The sequence below is a fragment of the Sminthopsis crassicaudata genome, chromosome 2 (assembly GCF_048593235.1).
Source record: "Sminthopsis crassicaudata isolate SCR6 chromosome 2, ASM4859323v1, whole genome shotgun sequence".
Classification (NCBI taxonomy): domain Eukaryota; kingdom Metazoa; phylum Chordata; class Mammalia; order Dasyuromorphia; family Dasyuridae; genus Sminthopsis; species Sminthopsis crassicaudata.
The window spans coordinates 38766395-38793544 of NC_133618.1; the positions used below are offsets into that span (position 1 = coordinate 38766395).

At 40.2% G+C, this 27150-nt stretch overlaps 2 protein-coding genes and 1 long non-coding RNA gene across 12 annotated transcripts in view; 1 reads left to right on the plus strand and 2 right to left on the minus strand.

The window, feature by feature from the left end:
- CFAP20 (cilia and flagella associated protein 20) overlaps positions 1-522 on the minus strand; it is a 14558-nt gene extending 14036 nt beyond the window's left edge. For both annotated transcript variants that reach the window (XM_074285899.1, XM_074285898.1), the window contains exon 1: positions 48-522. In XM_074285899.1, the coding sequence (XP_074142000.1) occupies positions 48-131 (84 nt within the window). In that variant the 5' untranslated portion in view covers positions 132-522. The remainder of the gene's footprint in view (positions 1-47) is intronic.
- LOC141554218 (uncharacterized) lies at positions 520-26798 on the plus strand. Its single transcript, XR_012485798.1, has 3 exons — positions 520-960; positions 2298-2429; positions 26491-26798. It is a non-coding gene; the product is annotated as an uncharacterized LOC141554218 (long non-coding RNA).
- Positions 21006-27150, minus strand: part of CSNK2A2 (casein kinase 2 alpha 2) — a 37862-nt gene continuing 31717 nt past the window's right edge. For 8 of the 9 annotated variants that reach the window (XM_074285888.1, XM_074285890.1, XM_074285891.1 and 5 more), the window contains one exon: positions 21006-25940. In XM_074285888.1, coding sequence (XP_074141989.1) covers positions 25864-25940 — 77 coding nt within the window. In that variant the 3' untranslated portion in view covers positions 21006-25863. The remainder of the gene's footprint in view (positions 25941-27150) is intronic. The other variant, XM_074285889.1, reaches the window with a different exon arrangement.

A 27150-nucleotide genomic window follows, 5' to 3' on the forward strand; every position in this document is an offset into this window, starting at 1 on the left:
GCACTAGAGGGGGCCGGGAGTACGCAAGGGCTGCCGGGGCCTCGCACCTTCTTGTCCCAGATCTGCAAGGGTTTGCTGCCGATGCTGTAGAGAATGGAGAGGAAGCCGCTCTGGAACGTGTTCTTGAACATCGCGCCGGCCTCTTCCTCCTTCGGGAACCCCCCCTCCACGGGGCCGGGCCGGCCTAGGCCCCGCGGCGGCTCCGCGCGGGGAGCGGGGCGCCGGGGCGGGTCAGGCTGCCGGGACTCTGCGTGCGCGGTCCGAGGGCCCTCCGCTCCGCCGCCGAGCCGCGTCCCACTCCGTCGCCTGCCGCCGCCGCTGTCACAGCCGCCGCCGCCGCCTCCGAGCCGCCTCCACAGCAACCGCCGGCCGCGCCGCCCGCTCTCCGCTTCGCACGACGACGCTCAGGTGGGGCGGAGCGCTGCGCGTCGAGATCCTTCCGCCGGGCGGCACTCCACTTCCGGCGCCCAGGGCGGCCCAAGACCTTCGGGGCCTGCCCCCGCCCCAGCCGGCGCGAAAGCAGCCCGGTTGCCAGGGAACTACTTTTTCGGCATTTGACCAGCTCGGCTCGGCCCGGGAGAGGGGAGAGCAGAGTTTGTTGTTGGCGCCTGCGTGGTACCATGGGAACCGCAGAGGGCGGGGCAGATGGAAACCCAGAGCAAGGTGGACACGCCCCCTGGTGGGGGAAGGAGTCCGAGGAGGAGGGAGGAGGAGCTAAGAGAGCCCTGAGTGACTGGGGAAGCCGGGAAGGCGTTCAGGAACTGTTAGAACTGGGAGTGTCCTCACCACTGACCGTCCCCCTCGGTGGAGGGGCGGAGAGACCCCGGAGTTCGAAGTCGGGAGGACTTGAGTTCCAGTTCCACCTAAGATGCTTCTTAGCCGAGTGACCCTGGGGAGCCACTGAAGCCGTTTCTTCCTCTGCAAAATAAGCTTCGTAGCACAGCCCTGGCTCCCAAGGGGGTAAGGAGCCTCTCTCCACCACTGTCTGGAGATGGGGGTGGGGAAATTACGGTTTTCTCCTCAGTAAATGCTTGGTGTGGATCCCTATTCCATATACCTGTGTACCTGTGGGTCACAGTAATTTCTTGGGCGGAAAGGGATGTCAAGAGTGGAAAAAATATCCTCTTTCTCAGCTCACCCCCGCCATGCTACACAGCCCAAGACCAAGGCTTCTCCCTTTCATGCTGCAGCATCTCATGTCGATTTCACCTCCAGAGCATCTCTTGTTGATTTCAGTTCTGTAACATCTGACAGCAACTGACAGACTTTCATCCCCTCCTGCCTAGACATTGCAATAGCTGCTGCAGGACCTGCCTGCCTGAATTCTCCCCTCCACCCCAATCTATCTTCCCCTAAAGTAGTTTTCCTAAAATTCAGGTCTGATCATGTCACACACACACACACACCACTCACCCACTCATGAATACCCTGGCTGCTTCCTCTCTTCATTTCTACCCACTGCCTTCAAGTCTCAACTAAAATCCCATTTTTTACAGAAAACTTTCTCCAATTCCTTTTCTAATACTTTGGTCTCTTCTCCCCCTCCCCCATTATATGTTGTCAAGATATCTGTTTTCCATAAGGCCCAGCAAGCAGGCTGTGCCCTGAATTTAGCACTCCTCTGGATGAGGAGCCACAGCAAAATCCCAGAAATATTTCTGATCATGAAGCCCTGCTAGAATCAAACTTAACGCACTGTTGCTTGTACCCCTCAGTGTCAGAGTGTTCAGTCACAAGTATAAGTTTTGAGATTTCCCCACATTGCCTCCGCCCTCAGTAGGAGCAGGGATACAGCATGTGTCTTTGCCTGCAAGCCTTTTCCCTCACTACTTAGTACCGCCTCTAGCACAGAACAGGCACTTAAAAAATGTCTACCGACTGATTCCCAATGCTGCTATTATCTCCATTTTACACATGAGGAAACTAAGATTGAGAATGGTTAGATATCTTAAGATCACAGCTAGTGGCTGTGGCCAAATATAAACTCAGATCTTCCTGACTTTGTTACCCACCACATAGCACTCATTACAGTGTGGTTCTAAACTTTCTCAGTGCCAATTTCCCCATCTATAACATGGGAATAATCAATCAATAAACATTTATTAAGTCCCTCTGTGTTCCAGAGACTGTGCCAAACACCAAGGATACAAAAAGAAGCAAAAAACAGTCCTCAGTCCTCAAGGAACTTACAATCTCTTAGCATACATTTCCCAGAGTTGTAGTGAGAATAAAATGAAATATTTAAAGCACTTTACAAACCTTAAAGTCTTTAGAAATGTTACATGTTATTTTTACAGAGGAGGAAACTGAGGAGCAAACTAAGTGATGACTAGTTTAATTCAACAACAAAGATCTGTTAATCACCTTTAATGAACAAGGCATTGTCATCTGTGTTGGAGTTTCAAAGGCAAATTAATACTGGACTTCAGGTAACTTTTATTCTACTGAGTGTCCCCACATGGAGAAAGATAAGGTAATTAAAGCTAATTTGAGAAAGGAAAAAGTACTAACAGTGAGAGGAGGGGGAATCAGGGAAAGCTTGATGGAGAAAGTGATGCTTGAACTGAGCTTTGAAGAAGCTGATGTGAAGGAAGACACATTCCAGGTGTAGCCAGAAGCCAAGAACCCCAAGTTCTGACTGGCTCCAGAGGAGAGCCTTGATTTATTGTCACAATTTATGTAAAAAATAACAAAATGGACTCCCAGCAGTCCATCAACAATGAACACAATTCTCATCCAAATCTGGTCATTCCAGGTGGTCCTGCCTTCACTCCAGGGATGGATGAAGGCTTTATGAACTTGGGATGTCCTCCTAAAGCAATGTGAATTTTTGGGTGCTTAAGAAGTAATTCTCCTTCCCATGCACACAGTCAGGTTTGCTTCTTGGCTGTATCTGCTTAGTGCCCTCCTCCTCACTACTCCATCCTTGTCTCCATCTCCCAACCCAGACATACCTCCTCCTTCTCTCCCTAGAACATCAGGTTCCAGAACTCTTGACATTTTTCTCAGAAAACAGGGCTCTGAAAACTCCCCTACTCATCCCCCTCTGAGGCAGGTTCCTGGCACCTATGGCTTGATCTGGGAATTTGAGGAGCTGAAACATTTGTCTCTTAATCATTAGCTCTGTCTGCGGCTGATTTATAGACTGAAAGGCTCTGCCAGGGCCTCTCCACAGCTGTCATAGCTGAGACTGAGGAGGCGCCAATCTCAGCTCAGGCTTCACTCCTAGGAACCAAAGTCTGCTCTCATGATTCTAGTCTCAACTTTCTCTGCATCTTCCTAAACTGTCATGCTTGCCTCCTTCTACAGACAAAGGAAATAATATCCTGATCAGAGACTTGTCAACATTGTTATGATTGATGTTAATCTTTTAGCACATACCATTTCTAATATATCCCTACTATCTTTATGTTAGGGAATTTTAATAGCTCTATATTAATGCTTTTTCTCAAACTTTAAAACCTCCCAATTCCTGGACCATCTTAAATTCTATAACATACTTCCCCTCCTTCATTCTGCCTTAACTACACATGGGAATGGTCCCATTCTAGATCTCATTAACCATGACTCATACACAAGTATCTAATAAGATAAAGAACTTTGTAAGTGACTCTCCATTATCACAGTTGGTTTCAACTCCATGGAACATCTTTGAGGGCAAAGATTATTTGTGTGTTTGTGTGTATGTGTGTGTGTGTGTGTGTGTGTGTGTGTGTCTAACCCTTAACATAATGCCCAGCACATAGCAGGTACTTAATAAGTATTTAATGAATCATCCTATCAAAATTCATCTGCCAAACTTCAGCCCTTAGTTGAGTATTTAGTACTCAATAAATGTTCATTGAATCATCCTTAGTTACTGTCACCATTTTACTCCCCTTAGTCCCCTTCAGTTCTTTTATTCCTCCCTAATTGATTCATTGCACAAAGAAGCTATTCCAAACTTTCTCTTCCCACTTCAAGCCTGCCATACTTCCCCATCTTGGATTTTGGAGGAAAGAATAAGGCTGATGACTTTTCCCAACTCTGCTTCAATTAAATCCAATTCACTCACTAATCAAGACATCTCTGCCATTGATCCTCTTCAGGAACACAGGACAAACAACCACCACCTCCCCCTCTTGCCTCTAATTTTACTGAGAAAACTGTTATTGCTATTATTCAGTCGTTTCAATCACATCCAACTTTTTGTGATCCTCTTTGGGATTTTCTCAGCAAAAATATTAAAGTCATTTGAAACTGTCATAGAGTTAAATGACTTGTCCAAAGTCACATGGCTCACAGGTGTTGGGATCAAATTTGAACTCCTGCCAGACACTCTATATTCTATGGTACCACCTAGCAGCCACATCTTAAACTGAACATGTCCAAAACTGAACTGATCTTTTTTCCCAAAAACTTACTTCTTTTTTCTTTTCTTAGGTTAAACATGTACAATTCTTTTAATTTTTTAATTGTTTAATAGATTTTTATTTTCAAAATACATGTAAAGATAATTTTAACATTCACTCTTGAAAAACCTTGTGTTCCAAATTTTTCTCCCTCTTTTCCTTCCACCTCCCCTTTCTCCAGACAGAAAGTAATCCAATGTAGGTTAAACATGTGCAGTTCTTCTAAACATATTTCCACATTTATCATGCCGCCTAAGAAAAATCAGAACAAAAAAGAAAAAAAAAAGCAAGCAAACAATAGATGAAAAAGCTAGTTGTGGTCCACACTCAGTCCCCTCAGTCCTCTTTCTGGGTGCAGATGGTTCTCTCCAGCACAAGACTATTGGAACTGGCCTGAATCACCTCATTGTTGAGAAGAGCCACATTCATCACAGTAGATCATTGCATAATCTTACTGTTACTGTGTACAATGTTCTCCTGGTCCTGTTCATTTTACTCAGCATCAGTTCATGTAAGTCTCTCCAGGCCTTTCTGAAATCATCCTGCTGATCATATATATATATATATATATATATATATATATACATATACATATATATGTATATATATACATATATATGTATATATACATATATATGTATATGTATATATATATTATAGAATAATAATACTCCATAACATTCACATACCATAGATTATTCAGCTGTTCTCCAGCCAATAGGCATTCCCTCAGTTTCCGGTTCCTTGCCACTACAAGAGGGGCCGCCACAAACATTTTTGCACCTTTCTTTAAAAAGGCGCCTTCTTGCAGTAATCTGGGCAACAGCTAGCCTAGGTTTTTGCTACAATATCCTAGCTGATCTCCCTGTTTCAAGACCCTCTACACCAGCCTACCTTACTCTGATGCTAAAATACCTTTCCTTATGTATAGCTCTCTTTATGACTTGATGTACTCTGGGGGCTTACTATTGTCTCTAGGATAAGACGCAAGCTCTGTTTAGCTTCAAAAGCTCTACACAGATTATCTTTTCAGTCTTAAGAGACATTATAGGCCTTCTACAATCTGGAATTCAAGCAACCTGTATTTCTCTTAGTTTCTCACACATGGGACATGTATGTATCTTCTATGGCTATGCCTTTGCAATGCTGTGCTCCCTTCCCTGAAAAGTGGTTCCTCCTCATCACCACCTCAGAGGGGCCTACTCTGTTCTTAAGAAACACAATAAATGTGCAAATGTGTTTAGAAAAAGTGAACACATAATCAGAGAAAAAAAAAAGTGCACACATTTAACTTATATTGGATTACTTGCTGTCTAGGGAGAAGGAAAGGGAAGAGGAAGGAGAAAAATTTGAAACACAAGGTTTTGCAATGCTGAAAACTACCTTTGCATATATTTTGAAAAGAAAAAGCTATTATTAAAAAAAAGAGAAAAAAAAAAGCTTTTCTTGATTCCCTCCCACTACTGATGCCCTCCCAAATCTTCTCATACTGAACTCCTTTATATAGATTTATATTTAGTAACTTTATATCTGTGCTCTTTATTTTGAATAGTTAGTAACTTTATATCTGTGCCTTATACGTTGAATTTCCTATCAGAATATAAGATTCTTACAAATAGGGATTGTTTCATTCTTTGTATCTTGTGTCTGAGACATAATTGATGTTTAATAAAAGCTTGCTGGATTGTAACCGATTTTTAAAAATAATTCAGCATAATTTTAATGAAATGCTTTTTCTTCCTTTTTCTCTGGAGCAGAGAAGGGGATAGACATTTTGCTAAATTAAGGGATGAAACTGTGATTTTCTTACTAAAGGGAACACCTACATGAGGAAATCCTTTTTTTCAACTCAGGTTACCATGTTCTCTTCACTTTGTAGTCTGAAAGAGTTGCATGGGGTGCTGAGAACTTATGTGAGCAGACTGGGGTTATCAGTCAGTGATAGATCTTCCTAGTTAGGAGGCCAGATCGTTATATCCTCTCCCCTTGATATATGGATTTAACTGCCTCTCCTCAAGGATCATTAGTGGTTCCCTTTTGCCTTCACAGTTAGGTGGCACCATAGTGCATAGAATGGCAGGTCTAGAATCAAAAACTCATCATCCTGAGTTCAAATGTGGCCTCTCACTCTTACTAACTGTATGACTCTGGGCAAGTCACTTAACCCCAATTGCTTAAACTTTTTTTTTTCAAATTAATAGTCACACAAGAAACTTTAGAGGTTCAGCCTCTCATTTTATAAGTGAGGAAGTTAAGATTAGGAAGATAAAGTGCCTTACCCCAAATTGTGAAGGTAGAAAGTGCTCAATGTTGAGACTTAATGAGTCATCTCAGATCCAGTGTTCTAGTCCCATCCAGGAGATTCCAAGATTATCTCAAGGGGGTCTCAACAGGTACAACAATATTTTCCATTGAGAGATGCAAAGATGCCAATCCATGGTGATGTGAGACTTAGTGATCTATGGGAGATGTTCCTGTTATGGAAGAAGCACAATCAGAGTCTTTTGCACAAAAATCAAAAATCCAAATAATAGTTTTATTCCTTTAACTAAATGATCAGTCTTTCCTCATATACCAAGGCATAGTCTGTCCAAGAATTGAGGCAGAACGTGAATGCTGAATTCAGGGAATGGAAAATAGGTCAGTTTAATTCAACTGAAAGTAGTATATAAAGGAAAGTAGTCTGCAGCCACTCTGGGAAGGCAATAGGGAACCATGAAAGATCCTTGAGCAGGAGAATGATGAGGTTAGACTTGTGTCTTAGGAAGATTATTTTGGCATTTGTGTGGAAGACAAGAGGGAGAGACTGGAAGGATGGAGACCAACTGGCTGCTGCACCAGTCCAGGCAAGAGGGGATAAAGTGTAGATCCTCTCGTAACAGGAGAGAAGGGGACAGATGGGATAAAAAAGCTGGAGGGAGGACTGAAAAAAATGAGGCAAACTTTCAATAGACTTGTGATGCATCTAGAAAGAGGACTATGTGGATCACAACATAAGATTTTCACTCTTTTTTTTTTGTTTGTTTGCTTCCATTTTGTTTTCTTTCTCTTTTTTCCCTTTTTCTTGTGCAGCATGATAAATGTGGAAATATGTTTAGAAGAACTGCACTTGTTTAACATATATTGGATTATTTCCCATTTGGGGGGGAAGGAGGGAGAAAAAATTTGGAACACAAGGTTTTGCAAAAGTGAATTTAGAAGGTTACCTTTGCATGTATTTTGAAAATAAAAAATCATAATTAAAAAAGATGAGGCAACTAGGTAGGTGTGAGGGCTGAGGGAGAGGGAAGAGGTAAAAATAACTCCAAAACCAAGCAAGTTTAGAGAAGAAGGGTTGGGAGGGAAGGAAAATTCCATTTTGAATCATTTGAATTTGGGTCATCATATATTGTCTGTAGATCACTAGGACAGGAGAGAGTTTAGGACTGGTAGATGGGCCAGATGTCGTAATCATTGGCCCAGAGAGGATAATTGAACCTAGGGGAACAGTTAAAATTGTCCCCAAAAGGTGTGGAAAGTAAAAAGGACCCATAATGGTGAATTGGAGGAACACCAAGAAGTAGGATGAGCCAAGGATGAGGATGATTCAGCAAAGGAGAGGCAAAAGGAGTATTTAGATACATAGTGAAAGGAGGGAAAGAAGAGGGGAAGAAAGGGAAAGGATAAACAGAGATATAGAGACAGACACAGAGAGACAAAGAGGCAGAGACAGAAAATGATAGAACAAGAGAGGCAAACAGAGACAGAAACATTCAAAGAGACTGAGAAAATGAGAGACAGACACACAGAGAGAGACAGACAGGCAGACATCTACTAAGAAAGAGAAACAAAAAGACAGACACAGATAGAGCAAGAGAGGGAGACAGAGACAGACAAGATACACACACATAGAGAATGAGAGAATGAAAGCCATATATACACACAGAAATGAAGGAGAGGGAGAGAGAGAGAGACAGACAGACAGAAAGACAGAGACAGAGACACAGACAGAAAGAACAGTGTCACAAAAGCATAGAAAGGAAAGAAGTATTTGAGAGGAGAGCAAAGAGTATCCAAAGCTATAGAAATAATGTGTATAAAGTGTTTTGCAAATCTTAAGTAAGGCAAAATATATTCCAGACTCAAGGGGGAGTTGGTGAACAAACTGGAATCAGAACCTAAGGGTCCTAACACTACTAATTGAAGGATCTTTCCATCATTTCATCTGAAACATTGCAAAAACGCTGCTTAAGAGTACTTTGGCAAAGAAGAGAATTATTACTATTATTACTTTTTTTTTTTTTAAAAGGTCTACTACTTGTTCCCAGAAGCTTTCCCTGATAGTCCACTCTCTCAGAAAGGGGAGTTGTTCAGTGGAGAACTCCAAGCTGAGAAACATGTCATAATCAATCATTCGCTCTCAGCATAATTTTTAAAGTTGTTAACTATAGCTAGGCAACTGGGTAGCACAGGGGATAGAGCACTGGGCCTGAAGTCAGGAAGAGATTTGGCTTTAAATCTAGCCCCAGGTTCACTTTTTCCTCCTTTTTCTTCTATTTTTTTTCTCTCATGATTTTTCTGTTATCCTGATTTTTCTCTCCCCTGGTAATACATGGCTCAATGCTGAATATTTGGCCCTTTGGAAGCAAACTCCAAATGGTCCTTTGCTCTTGGGATGTTGTTGAGTCATTTTTGCTGTATATACAAAATTATGTGGTTTACCTTGTACATTGAGTGCTGCTCCTTTTGGGGACAGGAGACCCTAGACGTGAGCCAAACCTAAGCTTTAATTTTCTCCAGGGCTCTGGGATGGGAATCTAAAGGCCCAAAGAACATAAGGATAAGCATGTGACCTATAGCTCTTTAGGGATCAAACTCCTTTAGGACTGAATTTGATATTTCCACATGCCTAGATCCAAAGCCCACACAATTCTGGTTAGGAATCTTGTAGATGTCAAAGTTTGCAAACTGAGCTGATACATCACATGGTTTCTATCATTTCTTTGCAATTTAAATAATGGTAAGTGCAGGCTCGTTGAAGATAACCTTTCCACAATTTCTGGTAACAATGACAGGATCCTGAATCGCTATTATAACACCTTTCATTTCTATATATAAGCCCACAAGATTATTCCCCTTTGTTCAGTACCCACAGGTAGCCTCTAGATGTGTGCTGCAAGGGAAAAAATGGGTCGTTGTGTACATCTGGGTATGTCACTTTACCTGAACATTCTTCGGCCTTTCTGGGCCTCAGAAATTGCTAAATTACATGATCTTTCTTTAAGGTCCAACCTCCTTCCCTTCTACCAGTGATATTTTGTGAGATAGACACATAAATGGCCCATCTACATTCAGGGTTCCAAACCAGTTTCACAAATTATAGAATGTTGTCAATTCTTCCTACCTATCTGTTCATCCTTTCTGGGTCTCTTTCGTGAGTTCTTTATTCAGATTATTCTCACCAATCATGGCTGCTCCCCCAAGCTCCGCCAGGACTCTCTTCTTTCTCTTTTATTTCCATGGATTTTTGATCTATCAGTTTTTGTGTATTCATCTCTATGCCAATGGCTTCCGTATTTCCATATCTAACCCTAATCTAATCTCCTGAGCATAATCATCTGCCTTTTGGACGTCCTGAATTCACTATCTTAATAGGCATCTTATATTAAACACATCCAAAATAGAATTCATTCTTTTTTCCAAAGTTTCCAACTTCCCCATTAGTCAAGGGGCCCAGTCACCATGCTTTTAATCTTGGTATCAACCTCAATTTTTTCAAACTCACCCTACACATCTATAATTTATTACCAATTCTACTCTCTACTCACTGAGCCACCACTCTTACACAGATGCTCATTATTTCTTGCTTCTTATTGCAACGAATTTCTAACCATATTCTGCCTGAAGTCTCTCCCCACTTCAGAACATCCATCCAATACTAGGCTCCTAAAGTGATCTTTGTAAAGTTCAAATCTATGTCACCACCTTCCCACACACACCAGTTTACCTCAAGATCAACTATAAAATCCTCTTTAATGCTCTTCACAACTTGGTTACTTCCTAGCTTTTCAAACTTTTCATACTTAACCCATTGACACTTTCCGTTTCACCACTCCATCTCCTATCTTTCTTCCTTCATGTTGGGTTATCCTCTATGCCTGGAATGCACTCTCTCCTCATTTTTGACTCTTCGATTCCTTCATGACTCAGATTAAATCTTACACCCTGCAGGAAGCTTTTCCTTGTTGTGCTCCCAGGCCCTTCGGAGAAACTTTTCTTACATGGAGTCAAATCTGGCCTTTTTGCTCTGTTGCTCATAGATTCCCATTGTCTCTTTTGAAGCCAATCAGAATAACAATTCTTCTTCAAATACTTTCAGTGATCATGGCTATTCTGGCCTATTTTTCAGGCTACACATCTCTGGCCATTTTTTACTAAAAAAATTCTTTTATTTTGAATTTAACATATATTAATAAACATGAACATATCAATACACATAGAAAAAAGTGCATATGGAACTTAATTTCTTATTGCATACAGCTTACTTATCTCATTTTCTTTCACATGTTTCTCATATGATATGATTGGAAATCTCTAAATAAATATTTTTTCTACTATTTACTAATGCAGTAAGATTCAGATAAGAAAAAGACAAGCCACCCATAACAAGCAAGAAGTAATTACTTGGGGTCTTACCTTTGGAGCAATGTTATTATCAAACCCAACCTGTTATCATTCTGAAAACTTAACACAGTTTTTTCCACTCAAAAACAAAGCATTTTTCATATGGAGAAACTGGGACACTTGACAATCTAAAGAAAATTTGTAGTTTGAATAGTTTGAAACAAAATAAATGTCTTTTATTAGGCAGTTTCTGTGACATCCTAAGAGACTACAAACCCTAAAACTCTTAACCCTGAGAGTAGTTCTCTCCATCAACAAACAGTGATCATTTCTTCAGTTTTCTTTAAGTTTTTCTTCTTTGTGATGTCACCAGAATGACAATGACATAAGAACTTGATGATCTCTTGGTAACCTTATCCATTCCCATTGGAGTTTAGCTATTATCTCTCTCCAGAATACATACACATATCTTTTCTCACTTGAGCTTCAGGCTCTTATTAACTGTTACTTATTGAACAAGATATCATTAAGTGTTACCTATTGAACTGGATGTCCTTAAAGTATTTTAAACTCAATATATCTCAAACTCAACCCATTTTCTATTTTCCCTTTCCCCCTTCTTCCAGACTTTCCTATTTATGTCAAAATTTCTCATCATTCTAATCTCCCAGGTTTGTAACTTCAAAATTATTTTCAACTCTTCCTCACTTCTCATGTTTGATGAATAGCCGAATCTTGCCATTTTCTACTTTCATAACATGTCTCCCATTCAATTTATTTCCTTCACACAGCCACTGTCCAAGTCTGGCCTTCATCCCCTTTTGCCTAGATTATTGCAACAACCTCCTAATTGGTTTCCTTGAAACTACTGCTAAAATAATTTTCCCCTAAATTTAGATTGGGCCGTGTGACTCAATCTTCCTGTTGACTCTCAGATAAGATATAAATTCTGTTTATTTTTTAAAGACTTATACAATCTGACCCCAAATGAAAATTTCAAATTCAATGGAAATTACTCCCTTCCCACACACTGGGATCCAGCCAAACCTTGGTCCTTGAAATTTGGTCATTCCATCTCCTTCTTCTGGGACTTTGTACTAGAATGTACCCCTTTCTCTTCTCCAATTCATGAAAACTCCTTCCTTTGAGAAACACTTAAGTACCACTTTTGCTGGATGCCTTTCCTGATACTCCCTCCTGCCACACAAACTATAACCTCCCTATAGATTGTTGTTCATCTTATTACCTCCCACTCCCCAAAATCACTCTTCTTCTAGAGTGATTCTTTATTTGAATAAGGTCACTCAGGTTTCACAGAAGATCATATTGGGAAGAGATCTCAAAGACCACCTAATCCAGACCTTGTATAATATATAGGAATGTTCATCCAGCCTTTGTTTGAAGACCTACAACCCTGGGAGCTCACTTCCTCTGGAGGCAACAGATTCCATTTTTGGATAGCTCTAACTGTTATGCCTGGAATTTTAGATTTTCTAAATCTATTTGTAACTTCTGCCCACCTAGTTCTGCCCTTTGGGACCAAGAACAACAAGTCTCTTTTCAGTGGAACAGTCCTTTATAATCTTGAAAACAGTAATCATATTCCTCCTATCTCTTCAGGTAGTTATCAACCAGTTCCTGAACCCACCTAATTATATTTTTGTCAAATACATCTTTCCCATAAAGCAAAAGGGATTTTGCCCAAGGTTTCAATAAAATCTAAGTAAACTTATATCTACCTTATTCTCCTAATCTATCTATTAACTCTAGAAAAAGGATTCAAAATAGGTTGAAAAAAGAAATATGGCTAGCCTGACATAATTTGTTCTTGATGAAAACATATGACCCTTTTGTGATTGTAGCTGAGGGGCATAGTAGTGAGTGTCTGGCCTGCAGTCAGGAAAATCTAAATTCAAATGTGATTTTAGATATTAATTGGCTTTGTATTCCTGGGAAAGTCACTTAACCCTGTTGGACCCAGTTTCCTCATCTGTAAAATAAACTGAAGGAAATGGCAAGCCATTCTAGTATCTTCGCCAAGAAAACCCCAAATGGGGTCATGAAAAGTTGGATATGATTGACAGTAATGGAACTGAACATCTTAAACCTTTTCTGGTTATAAACAACTTTGGTGACAGCCTGGTGAAACCTATGGATGAGAACCTTCTCAGATAAATGTTTTTAAATGCATAAAATAAAATGCAAAGAATGCCAGTTTTATTGAGATAGTTATAACGTCATGACTTATCTACCAATTCCCTATTAACCATTTTGGGTCCATCTTTTCTAGTTGAAAAGGAAATTAAATGCAAATTAAGAGGGTCTGGCTTGTCCCAGTCATCTGTTATCATCCGGCTCACCCCCATGCAATAGTCCAATTCTGTATTTACTCCTCCTTTTCCTCCTATTACATCTTGAAAAAAGAAAAAAATAAATCAAGCATTTTTACCATCTTTAATTTTTTTTTATCAGTCTTGCTCTCTCTGAATTGTAGGATTCCCAATATGATTCTGAAAAATTAACCTGCCCCAGCTCCCCTCTTCAGCACATGTCATTCTCTTAACAAGCATCGATGGTTGGGTAGGTTCTTGTGCACTCACTGAATGTTCAGATTTAGACAAACATCCCTTTTCCCTCCTCATTGGAAGGGACTCTGTGTTTTTAGTGTATTCCTATATCCCCAAGAAATAACTTACTCTGTAGAATCTGGGGCATGGGAGCCTATCTTTCTCTGAACTCCATGAACTGCTCTCTAATAATAATGATAATAATAATGATGACGACTTTACTAGCATTTATAAAGTACTACTAATGTGACAGTCACTATGCTAAATGCCTTTTACAAATATTATTTCATTTGATCTACACAACTGTCCAGGTAGGTGGGAAGGTAAGTGCTACTACGATCCCCATTTTATAGATAAGGGAACTGAGGCAGGCAGGGGTTGGGACTTGCCTAAAGTCACAAACCAGCGGCAATGCTTGAGAGGGTGGATTTAAAATCAGGTAGGCTGGACTCCAGGTCCAGCTCTGTATGCGTGTGCCATCTAGTGGCCTCCAGACTTTTGCTGTTGCTTTCTTTCTTCTCACCTTAGTTGTACTTCCACACAGTTTTATGTTTTTCATGCATATTGATTGGTATTAATGCATAAACTCCTTAAGGACAAGGGCAGTGATTTTTGTTTCTGTACCTCCTACAGGATCTAGCCCAGTCTATATTAGGTGCCTGTTATCTGCTGGGTTTAACCAAAATTATGGAACTTAATACAATCCCGAATAGGGGAAGATGCAGATTCATATTGTATCTCAGACACTCCTTAACTCTGGAATTGGAGGCATACATTTTCTTGCGCTCAACTTCAGTTTCCTCATCTGTGAAATGGGAGAGTCTTAACATTTGCCCTGCTTATCAAGCAGTGGGGAAAAAAAAAAAAAAAGAGGGGAGTTTGAGAGGTGCTATTTCCACTTCTATCAAAAGGACTGTCAATTACATTTTGCCTTCAGTTTCACAGAAAAATTCTATAGCACTTTGAGTTCCATTTTTATCCATAAGGAATTCTAAAAGGATTGTACTCAAACAAATCTACACCTCCCTCCCCAATTAATTTTCTATTAGAACTGAAAATCTTGCTGATAGAATTTCATTTGTCACTAATCTTATCAAAAGAACTCCTTCGGAGTACTTTTTAATCTAAGGAGTCACAAAGGGTTTTGGTTGCTTTTTTTTCCTCTTTAAATATCATCAGGTATACATTTTACTGTCCTTATAAAATAAGAAGTGGCCTGATGGTTGAAGCGGCTAATGTTAAACTTGGAGTCAAGAAGACCCAATTTCAAATCCTGTTTTTGATACTAGCGTGACTGGCTAATTCATTTAAAGCTTTGTCATCTTTACTTTATCTGTAGGCATACTATGAACATTTAGCTCCTTGGGTTGCTGTGTGAGAATCTAATGAGATTGTATATATGCATATCTATATAGATATAAATGTGGATACACACACACACACAGATTTGGAAGCCTTATAGCTCTATATAAATGTTAACTGTTAATGTTACAGGGGGATACTGAAAAGCTGAGTGATAACAATTAGGGGCCAAGGTAGGGGCTGAGTCCTTCTGTAAATGGGCCTTTCCCAATGGAAAAGTTTCAGTGGATAATTACTGAGTTGGAACTGGATGATATCTGGGTCATTTGATCTGGAAATCAATTAGTGGCTTTAAATGATTGCAGTTCATCACTAATGCTAGTCTTAGTTGATTTACCAGCAGGGGATTCTGGGTGACTAAGGATATGGGAAGAGGTGCTTTTAAGAACTGGTAGCTTTAAAGTGATGCTGCATTTCAAGTATCCCAACACATTTTAAACCAGCAGATAGAGCACTTGGAAACAACCGAGTTTCAAATCTCAAATACTTATTAGCTATGTACTCTCAATAGGTCATTTAAGCTGTTGACCTTAGTTTTCCCATCTGTAAAGTGGAGATAACAATAACACCTATCTCCCAGGGTTGTTATGAAGATTAAATGAGATATTGTAAAGAGCTTTGCAAACCTTTAAATCCTAAGACACTTATTAGTTGCGTGACTCTGGGAAAACTGCTTAATTTCCTTATTTCTATAATGGAAATAATGCAAATAGCCTCTCCTTCCCCAGATTATTGTAAGATCCAAAAGAGATAGTATATATACTTTTGAAAATCTTCCAAAGCTTATAAGTTTTGTGGTTATTACTTAGATAATATTCCATAAAATACTGCCCATCCAAGAACTCCTCATAGTTGGTTGAGTATCATCCTCTCATTTATTCTTAACAACCCTTTGGGATATGAGGATTAATGGCAAATATTCCAAGTCTGCTTTTATTCATGTTGTTACTAATACCTGGAAGGTCCCACTTTTCTCCCTCTTCAACTCTTGAATTCCTTCCTACCAAACTTTTAAAGGCCATCTCAAATGTCACATCCTCCAAAAATTTTCTTTGGATCATTCCAATGGGTAATGACCTCCCAACTCCAGAAAACACTATGCTTCTGTATTTCTGTAAGACTATTGTTGCCTGACCTAGTTAGCTGTACTGGTGCTCTACCTTCCTACAAGGCTCTGAGTTCCAGCTGATTCTCAGCTTTATCTGTCTTTTAGGGCCAAGCACAGTGCTCTGCCTAGAGTGGGGACTTAATAAAATGTTTATTGGACTGAAACATACCAGGAACCTAGGAACAAAGAAATTAAAACTAGTTGCAAACTCCAGTAAGTAGGTTACCAAATTGAAACCTGAGGGAAGGTTGGAATTCTTTTCTTGAAGTCATTAGTGTTCTCCTCTTGACCCTGGGGAGTTTTTGATAAGTTCTATACCTGAAGGAACTTACTGAATTACCAACTACCTAAACAAATATACCTAAATATCTCATTCTCAGGCCAAAAGGCCAAAAATGGCCACTGCTCCCTCCGGTGCTTGCTGTACTAAGCACTTTTCCAATCAACTGAAAAACCTCCCATTTGACATTTACCTTCATGGAAATGTGGTTCTTTGATATACTTCATGCAGGGGCTTCCAGGAAATGGAACTCTAAAGTTAAAATTCAATAAACTACAGAACCAAATTATTAACTAGTGGGTTTGGGTTCAAAAGCTCATTATAACCTTATTCCTTCTTTCCTTTATAGTCTTCTTACACCTTATTCTCCCCTTCCTCAATACTCTGAGCTAAAGACAGTGGCCTACTTGGCATGTGAAGCATTTATGTTCCCTTTGCCCTTCTAATTTCTCATGCCTGGCTTCAATAAAGGCCTATGTTCTTCAAGAAGTCTTTCCCAAACACCTTGATGCTAGTGCCTTCCCACAGTTAATTATCTCTAATGTATTCTGTGAATATCTTATTTCTTAATAGTTGTATGTTGTCTTCACCCATTAAATTGGGGACTCAAAGTAGGGACTGAAATTTTTTTTTGTTTGTTTGTTTGTTTTTTTGCTTTTCTTTATCTCTCTGGTGTACAATATCCAATACATAGTAGGTTCTTGATAAAAGCTTACAGTTGATTTAAAATGGCAAAGATTATAATTGAAAAGGAATCCTGGAGTTAAAGAATGTTAGAGCTTAAAAAGACCATCGAATCCTAGCTGGAGATCGTGTAGTCCAGGAATTATTAATCTCTGTGTGTGTATGTGCACACATGCTTGGATGTTTTGGGTAGTCTGGTGAAGCCATGAGTTCCTCCCCAGAATAATGCTTATAAATAATTGAATAAAATGCTAAATTTCAATTGCAGGTTAGTAAAAATTAAGATATCACTCCCTTCTCTATCCCAACCTAAATTCATGGACTTACTAAAATATTCAGAACTACTGAAATCTATCCATGAACTTTCAAGGGATCCTAGGTTAGAACTCCCTGCTCTGTTCCCAACCTCCCTCATTTGACAGGTACAGAAACTCTAAAGTACCCAAACCTGAATTAAAAGAGCAGATCCTTTTGTTAAAGAGCTTAAAGATCCACATGATTTCTTAAAAAAGAGATGACCCATAAGCTGCACACACCGTCTATAACCGTATTCTTTGGATTGATGTATATATATATCCACACACAGGCCAACACAGGGATAATAAATACATGTTTTATATATACACGCACATACAAAGAACTACATCTTTAAGTTTAGAAGGTATGAAACGTACGGTACAGGGAGATACTTTTTATAAAGAGGTACTATAATGCATTTTCAAAGAGTCAGGAAATGAAAAAAAAAAAAAAAAAAAAAAAAAAAAAAAAAAAAAAGATGAACAGAACCTTGAATCAGAGGTAGCCTTACAACAGAGATCTTGAATATAAGGGATATTAGAAGAAAAGGAAGAGAGGAAGCCAGGAAACACAAAATTTAGTTGTACAGAGTCCTACCAGATCTTAAAATGAGTTTTAAGTATCTACTTTTGTTAATACTCCATTGGCTGAAAATGCATACAGCCTCAAGCTCTAATACTTCTGTGAAGTCACAGTAAGATAGAAACTCCTCTTAGCAGATTATTCCCCACCCCCTACTTCTTCAGAGAAAAGAAAAAGGTATACACACTTGTTAACAGTTACATTATTTCAAGATAAGCACTTGTTCAAACAAAGGAAGAATAATGCCACTGGCAAATGACTAGTAATGGAGATCTAGATTACATCATAACTGATTTGTTCCAATTAAATGTCCAGGAATTTTTTCTTTCTTTCCCTACTACTTCTTACAACTAGGAGGAAAGATGGAATTCAGCAAAACAGAAGATCAGATCACACTTTTATGTACTTTCTTCTCTATCGGTCCTGTCTGTGTTGGGAGGGTGAAGGGCAGAAAGAGGCTTTTCTGTAAATTTCTTGACTAGACTTTTGCTCAAAGCCAAAAAAAAAAAAAAAAAAAAAAGCCAATTTTAAAACAAATATAGTTTCCCAATGTTGTCCCTTTTCCCCACTTGGGACAGTCACTTAGTTTTTCTGATCCATTTGCCTTATAATTTGATTTCACTGAAGTCTTCAACCTTCAGATTGTGTTCAGAGGTAGGTAGTCCCACAGATCTGAGACCTCCACGCAGGCTAAAAGACTCATTTTCTCTAAAGCTTCTCAACCCTTATGGCAAAACTCTACTTCAGAAGTATTAGGGGTGAAGCAGGGAAGGAATAGCAGAGATGGGAGATATGGTATGGAGTATGTGAATGGAGGGGAAAGGAGGATGGGAAGAGAAGGGAAAAGCTAAATAATCTTCCTGAGTTCATTGATAAGAGCAAAGCAAGCTTTATTTGCTGGCGGTACAGCCTGCTAGGGGAAGAAGGGATTCTCCCCTGTGATGACACAGGCTGCTCTTACTCATCAAGGCCTGTGAAGATTAACAAGGGGAAGTTTAGAGAACCAAGTGAAACTTGTCCTTTTCACTCACTGTTCCTGCTCCCCATTCTTCTTAGGTTAGCCCAATATCTAGAAGGAGCTCACTCAATCCTCTTACCGTCTGACACCTTTCTGAGGAGTCACTCTCTACCAAACTGTTCTGTCCCCTTCTTTTCCTAGGTCTGTCCTTGTTCCACTCTGGCCAAGAACACAGCATGGCCCCATCCACCAGGGCCGCCACTATTTCAACACAGCCATTTCCAGAATTCTCAGCTGTCCCTCTGGGCCTCAGCTCATATCTCCTTTCATACTGAAAACTCTTCATACATTTCTTTTAAAACTTTTATTCAATAATATATAATTTTTTTAATTATAATATATAACTGTCCATCATGCCATATATTTCCCCCCATTTCCCCACTGTGGAGTTTGTGGCCAGCTGTTAATACAGTTTGCTGGGGAAGGGGGGAGGGGGGACCACGGGGCCAAAAGTCAATGGGTTGAGGTGGGGATATAGGAAGTGGGGGAGCAACATTAACCAACAACCATTTTGCATACCCTTCACATTTTCCATGCTTTCTGGGTCAGAAGGAAGTCAACAGGAAGTCAAAGGCATATGAACCTTTTACATTCAGAAGTAAGGTTTGTTTTATAAACTGTTGGTTGCCATTCAGCTGGTGTGGTTCCTGCTCTCGTAACCTGTCACTGTGACGTGTCTGTCCGCTGCATGTGGTCTCTGTACACACGTTTTTAAGACATTTGATTTGGTTCTTGTTCTGCTTATGGAAAAGTGGGAGAAACAGCATCAGACCTGGGGAGAGACAGGAGGAGGGAAGAGACGAGGTTAATGAGGTTCATCTTACTTTGAGGGCAAGCCTCCACCACCTGGGCTGCTTGGCCCATGGGAGGCCAACTTTGTATTCACAAACCAGCTCCAAGTAAGTGCCAGTTAAAAAGCAAACCGGTCATGCTCTTGGATGAGAATTGGTCCTGGCTTTCTAGTCCCCTCTCTCCCAGGCCACCTTGCTTCTCAAGAGCAAGCTTTGGGCCAGGATTCCCATCAATGGAATGGGGTTTGGTGATTTGATGCTGTACCATGGACCGATTGGACATGCTTCTATTATCAGCACTATGACCCAGTCTTCCCCAGATTCCCCATTTTGGAGGTTCTGTGGCCCCTCTACTATGGTGGGAAGCCCAGCAACCCTCTCAGCAGCAGATCTCAGGATCTCTTTTAAGATTGGGAATCCCCAGAAGGGCTATCTCTTTTGTATAGTGATAGAATTCTGACTATGGATGCTCCCCCCCCCCCCTTTTTTTTTGAGGGACACTAAGGAGAGAATTTGGTTTTGAGGTCCAAGAAGTAAAAGACAATTTCCTCTTTTCCCTGACACCGTATTTGTGTGGAAAAGCCTTAAGGACAGCAACATGCCAAAAAGAAAATCTTGAAAGCTGTTTACACATATGAACTAAGGTTCTGGAAGAGAAAGCCAACTCAAGTTCTCTGTGAAGTCAGTGTATATAGTAAACTCATTTTGTAAAAAATTTATTGGATAAAAATGTTTGGTGTCTCCTCAGATAATAGTATATATAAAACATGGGCATAAAACCATAGGAAAAATAATTAAGCCTAATTCTCCAACATGTGGGAGGGTGGGAAAATTAATCCCAGCTACATTGATCTTTGCTTTGGGAGCTTTTCCTTGTGATCGCTGGATAGTGTGAGGGGGTATAAAGAAGAGGATATAAGAAACTCAAGGATGCTGAACTTACAGGATTCCAACGATGGAAGGGAACAATTTTTTTAAGAGTTATGCATATGGTTCAACTTAAAAACAAAAAGTAAACATTTACTGCCAACTGAAATCCTATAAAAGCAGTTTTTTAGGCTACCTATGTCACTCACAAGTGAGCAACAGACTAAGACACTCAATTTGAAAAGGTAGGACACACCTACGTATTTCTTCCAAGTGATGCTGTGCACAGCAAGGGGCTAATTCCTAACAGGATGCTCCGCCAAATCCTTCAAATCATGGGAATCAAATGCAAATACCATGTATGCAATCTTTGAGTAAGATTCACTCAAGAAATGGAAAATGCAAGATTTAAGGTTCTCATAGCAACCAGCAGCCAAGTCTCCTCACATCAAGTATTTGGTTGGTAAAACTTTTATTTATGAAAAACAGGCTTAATTGAACATGGCATTTTCTCCCCTCTCCTCTAAGGGCAGAAGTAGCAGCAGAACACAGATTGTACAATGATACGTGATCACTGGATCTTAAGAAGTCATTTGTCTTAACTAGTTCACAGATTGCGTGTGATTTTTTCAGTCAGCAGGAGACGGTCAGCATCCTAGTTCATGACGGCTTATCCGAGCTTTCCAGGTGGGCTTCACAATTTGTCCCCAAAGTCTTAAGCACCATTTTCAGTCGAGATGGCCAGCAGGAAAAAACTGCCCATTTGTTGGTACTGTAAAAGACGGCTTTAAAAAAAATCCCTACTCAATTCATTCAGAGGTTAAGGATCACATTTGTAGAAAACTTTATTACAGCCTGCTATTTCTGTCCCCAAGTGCATGCATTACTTGTGTATTCCTACCCAGTATATGTCTTCTTTCCAGAGTATGGGGGTTTTAATTCTTTGAATAAATACATCTAGTCAAGAACCACATTGATTCTAACACCCACTGGAGACTGTATAGGGTTACATTTCCTCACTTCTACTTTTTACTTTTTTCATCCAGATCTTTCTCCTACAGTGTGATATTTTTTAGTTTCTAGGAATTTATCAAATGTAAGAGTTGGAACCTTTTTTGGAAACTCCGAGACTAGGCTGTTCAGTTTTTAATGGTGAGTGGAGTTTGTTTTAAATGGCATCTAGTCTTTTAAAACTATTTATAGTCATTTTTATGGACAGGATGCGTTGCATGCTCACAAAAGGTTATCACAGCTTTCTGCTCCTAAACAGAAGGTCTGACAAGTCAAGAGGGATCATCTGCATTTTACTAACGAGCCTATTCCCCTCTTCCCCCCTTGAATACCCACATCATGCCCCTCATGGTTTGGCACCAGTATCCCCAGGTTTTTCTCCCCTTATTGCCAGAATAGGCAGACCATTCAGACACCTGTTGAATCTACAGGATCACTAGCACCCTAGGTTCTGGCTGTGGCTCCCACTCTCAGGAAGCTCGCCTTCTCTGAAGAGCACTTCCTGGCACCCCCCTCTTTTCTCCTCACTTGCTTGGTTTGTAGTACACAGAAGTTCTTTTAATTCACACATCCCCCAAACGAGCCTTTCCCCTGGCACCACCATTCAGGACCTCTGCCTAAGGTCCCCATGTTTTCTTAGCTCCTCTCCAAAGACAGCACTCCAGAATGGTCCAGGTTGGATGGCCTGACTGGCATATAAAGCCCTCTTTTATGGTTCACAAAGCACTCTATTTACATAGATCATCTCATCTGATCCTCACAACAACCCTGTGAGGTAGGTGCCATTACCTCCATTTTACAGATGAGGAAACTGAGGCTGAAGTGTGAAAGGGCTTGTCCAGGGTCACACAGCTAGGAAGCACCTGAGGTAGGATTCTCAAATTCAGACCTTCCTGACTTCTAGCCAATGCTCAGGAAAACAAAAAACAAACCGCTTCAATACTGCCTATGGTTACCACTGTGCCCAAGGCTCTTCCCCTCAACTGGGGTTTAGCTTCCTCCTCTGTAAAAGCAAGGGTAAACTATAGGCTGTATGGCTTTGCTTCTGGCTGGAAAGCTAGGATCCTATTACTAGAGCTTCCAGTATCTGCAGCATGGACTACCTGGCCCAGGACACTCAGCTGAAGGACCACTTATTTCTGAAACGATTGACAGGTATGAACAAAGAAGGAAGTTTGGGCTCTCTGGACAAACTGGGCTTTTTAGTTCTCTTCATTCTAACAACCCACAATGGGGGCAGAAACAAAGATGAGGATGGGTCTAACTTTATTACTGTCAAATTCCAGGCCAGGTGAGGGCTAATGTAGACCAGACGTGAAATACCACGAATCCTTCAGTAAGTCTTTCGGTTTCTTAGCAGCTCCAGCAAGTTTTGAATAAAAATATTGCTTTGAAATCAAGCTTATGCATTGCTAATAAACCATCACTTATATCAAATCTCACCCAAGTGGGCTTAGGAACATGGGTAGTACCTGAGATAGTAGTGAAACACTAGCTTTATTCTCTCCGTGTTCCTCTGCTATTCTTTAGGAAAGTATAGATATACCTCACTACCAAAGGCACTTTGCTTCTGTTGCTATTTATCAGATAGAATTTCAAGTTAAAATTACTGGGAGATCTATTCCAAGAATCATCATTAAGGATATTCTGCAGATCACCAAAATTTTTTCTAAAATAAGGCAATCAGTTACAATATATAAAGTAATGCCATTTGAAGGAGCATCTATGATTAGCCTTCAGAAGAAAATCATCCTATCCCTATTAAATTTAGTGCTCTACCAGACAAGGGACGTTAACTACTCCAGACAAAACTTGTTTTCAGGCAGAGGCCTACAGATATCCAGCCTATATTGACTATGCTGCAGAACTGTCAAAGAAAGAAGCTGAGATGTAGACAGGGTCTGCTGAGAAAGTGCTCCAACAAAAGATGACACATACTTTCACATACTTTCTCTATGCAATCAAGTGTGCTCTTTCTAAGAAGGATCTAATCCCATGTCAAAGCCGAGATTAAAAATGCCAGACACAGGTCAGTGAAATGGGACTGCAGATTCTCAGGGGCAAGCCAATAAAGCTGGGAAGCACAAGGAGATCAGGCAACTTTTCTTCTGAATATGCGTCTGTTGCTTTAAGGGGAAAAAAAATCAGGAAAAGGAAGGAAGTGCATTAGTACTGCTTCAGGACCTGCCTAGGATGCCCCCATCCTAAGGGTGGACTCTGCATGTTTTCACAGAGGATGCCATTTCCAGCAAGAGGGGAAGGAGCAGAAAGCAAAAAATAACAATCCACTAACAGAACAGCCCTTACTTGTAGGTTCTGGACATGTCCCTAGGAAAGGCACATTGGCAGACTGCTGGAAACTGTTTTGTGGCCTGACACCCAGAGAGAAGTATTTAGCCTATAACTCTTGATATAGCTCTCATATTTTTATTTTCAGGTAGAGTTAGATACACAGTCAAAATGCAGAATAGGCAATGTAGGACTGAGAGTGGTGATATGAGAACCTTAGCCTTTTGCATTTCCTGGCTCTGGAATTTGTTTCCTCATCTGTAAATTCAATTTGACACGAATGGAGATTGTGTTTAAGATTTTGGTTGGGTTATTTTTTTGGTTTTGGTTTTTTGCATTTTAAATTCCCACAGACCAGAAGACAAAATAGAATTTACATTTATAGATAGGACCTGCTACCAATACCAATATGACTTTATTGGAATATGGAATGTAAACAGATGTTTCAAACAAACAATCTAACCTTATATAAAAAAGTATGGCATTATTAAATAGTTAATAAAGAAATCCTAAAGGGTGGTAGATACCTCTAATTCTAGCCTAAATGTGTAAAGTCTCCAGTTGCTGGATAGTTTTTTTCCAGCAGAGAACTACGAGAGGCAGCTGTGATCAACAGGCCCAACCCACGTTAAAACAGTGCTGGTGACGAGTTTCAAGGGCATACCCATAAAATGAATCACAGCCTCACAGTCCCAAATCTAGCTTGCTCTGCTAACACGCGTGGATTAGCATCCTGGATTCAAATCTGTTCCCACCTGCTCCAGTGGTGCCATTCCTTTCCTTATTGAAGTCCTACGGTTTCATCCCCACCCCCCACCCCAATACCTTCCTCAGTAACCTAGGTTATTTCAGGGCCTTTCCAACACTACTCCAGATTCTTGACATATGAATGATAGTTACCTCATTCAAGTAGAATACTGTAGGTTTATGCATCTAATATATCAGAACTTGAAAGAATACGTTCCTCTGATTTCCATGAGAAGTTAACTTCTTTCACGGGGAAAGGAGGAAAAGGGAAAGAAAGGTTCCCTACTGATACTTCACAAAGTCTTTTCTGAATGAACTAAGGTGGCAACTCTTTTTTATAAAAACCAGAGAGTAGCAGCCACTAGCTTTAACCCCGTTACCCCAATTAAGAGGCACTGACTTTTGCTCCTTGATAGTGCTAGCTGTAAACAATAAGCCTATTTTTTCAGTATTAAAATATGTGTACATGGATAGTCTGGGGCAAGGAAATCCTGTGAGGTTCTCCTACCACTGGCACAAAAGCATACAAACCAGCGCCAAGGGCAGTGAGCCTTGGGGTACACACACTTACACATATAACTACTTGATGGAAATGACTGCCCTTAGCAGTGACATCAAGAGACTGAAAGTGATGACAGATGACACCCGAGAGGATTGTTTGGCATCAAAGATCTCAGTTCATTCGCATATTCGTGGAGACTTAAAGGAAAACTGCAGTGATGAGGGACAGTCCCTGGAGAGCTCATGCCATTAAGAAAATGTGTAAAACATGAATTTGTAAAAGAGCTTTTAAAAAAAAAGGAAAGAAAGAAATACTGTCACTTTTAATATCTCCTTTTTGTCAGTGGCGGCTGACATTTTGCTAAAACCTGAGCCTGGATCTCGCCAAAGGAAACTGGAAGCACAATGGAATAGATAGGAAGTTAGACATTCAGAGTTTGTTGGCTGGGTTGGTCAATTGAACCATGGTTTCCTGACAAGTAAAAATGACATTACAACAACTCTGAGCTTCTCATCTCCCATTCATTCCAAAGAAAAGAGGCCTTTCCCTAGATCTTAAAAGTATATGCCAGACTGTAGGCTATTCCCCGTTTACTGGGAATTCTCTTTTTTTGATAGACTAAAAAAAATTCTTAACTCTTCTTTGTATTTGGAAGGAACGATCAGAATTTCTCATATCACACTGTAGTTTTCCTTCAAGATTTTTTTTGGTTGGATGTTTTATTGGTTATCATCAATCTTGAATTACCCGTCGTTTTCCAGTCTTCATCGTGCCGCTGAGAGACCACTGGAGAGCACAGAATTTTCTGAGCTTGGCTGGGACTGCTCCTTCACCACAGGGTCTACAAAAGAATAAGAATAATGTCAACCAGGTCAGAAAGGTGAAATAGGTAGACAGGGTTTTTTAGGTCCCTTTCCCATTTCATATCTTAAGAGTTCCAAAAGGACAGAAAAAATTAGCATCTTACTGAAGGCATGAATGTGGTAGTGAAGAATAAATACCACTCAAAGAAAAAGGAAACTTTCACAAAAACAGGTCAGTAAATTGCTCCTAAATCAATTTTTTTTAAATTCAATTTATTTTCAGGCATACATTAATTTTTCTCTTACCTCCCCATCCTTTCACCCCTTGACATGTGTAGTGAGATGTATCAAATTCCTGCACTGACCATGTCCAAAAAAATTATGTCTCGGTCCCTGGTGAGGCTCAATATCAGGAGGGAAGGAACCCTTTTCACCACAAGGACTCTGGAATTGTGATTTGGTCTTGTACTAATCAAAGTTCCTGAATCAAAGTTGTTTGTCTTTACAATGTAGCTACTGAATTACTTTACTCTGCAACAAGACTGTCTCAAGTTTTTCTAAAATCCTCCTCTTCACCATTTCTTACAGCACCATAGTATTCTACAACATTCATTGATTCTAACTTATTCAACCATTCCTGCAATCAACTTTTGATCAATTCGAGTCCTCTGAATATAAAAGTACTATCCAAACAAAGGAAACTGGCTCTTCCCTAAGGCTAAGGTACTGTTTACCTGCAAATAATAAAAGCTGATCTATATCTAGGCCTTTAAGCTTAAGTGCTTTCAATGTACTCTCTTCCTTTGATCATCACAGTCATACTAGGAGGTAAGTATTACAGACATGATCTTTATTTAAACAAAAGGAAAAGGGAAGATCCGAGATATTAGCTATTTGCCCACATCAAGAGAGCAGTGCCAGAGGCAGGAGCCTTCCAGCACAGGTCCTGCCCCTACTACACAGAGCATTGCCTCATGTCTTCACTGTGTCTCTCACACAGTCTGTGGCAGAGTTAACAGAAGACTGCAAAGTCCTAGGAGCCAGTAACTTCAATCCCAATTCAAAGTGAACTTAGGCCCAGTTAGTGTCCCTGGGTCCTGGCTCTTTTACCGCTAAATAGCAACTCTAATCACAGAAAAGACATTTAAGATTTTTTTAGCACACCTCCAAGTTTGAATGAAGTGAAGCATTCACCTAAACTGCACATATATAAATATTAAAAACACAAATTAGTCCACTAAGAATTTT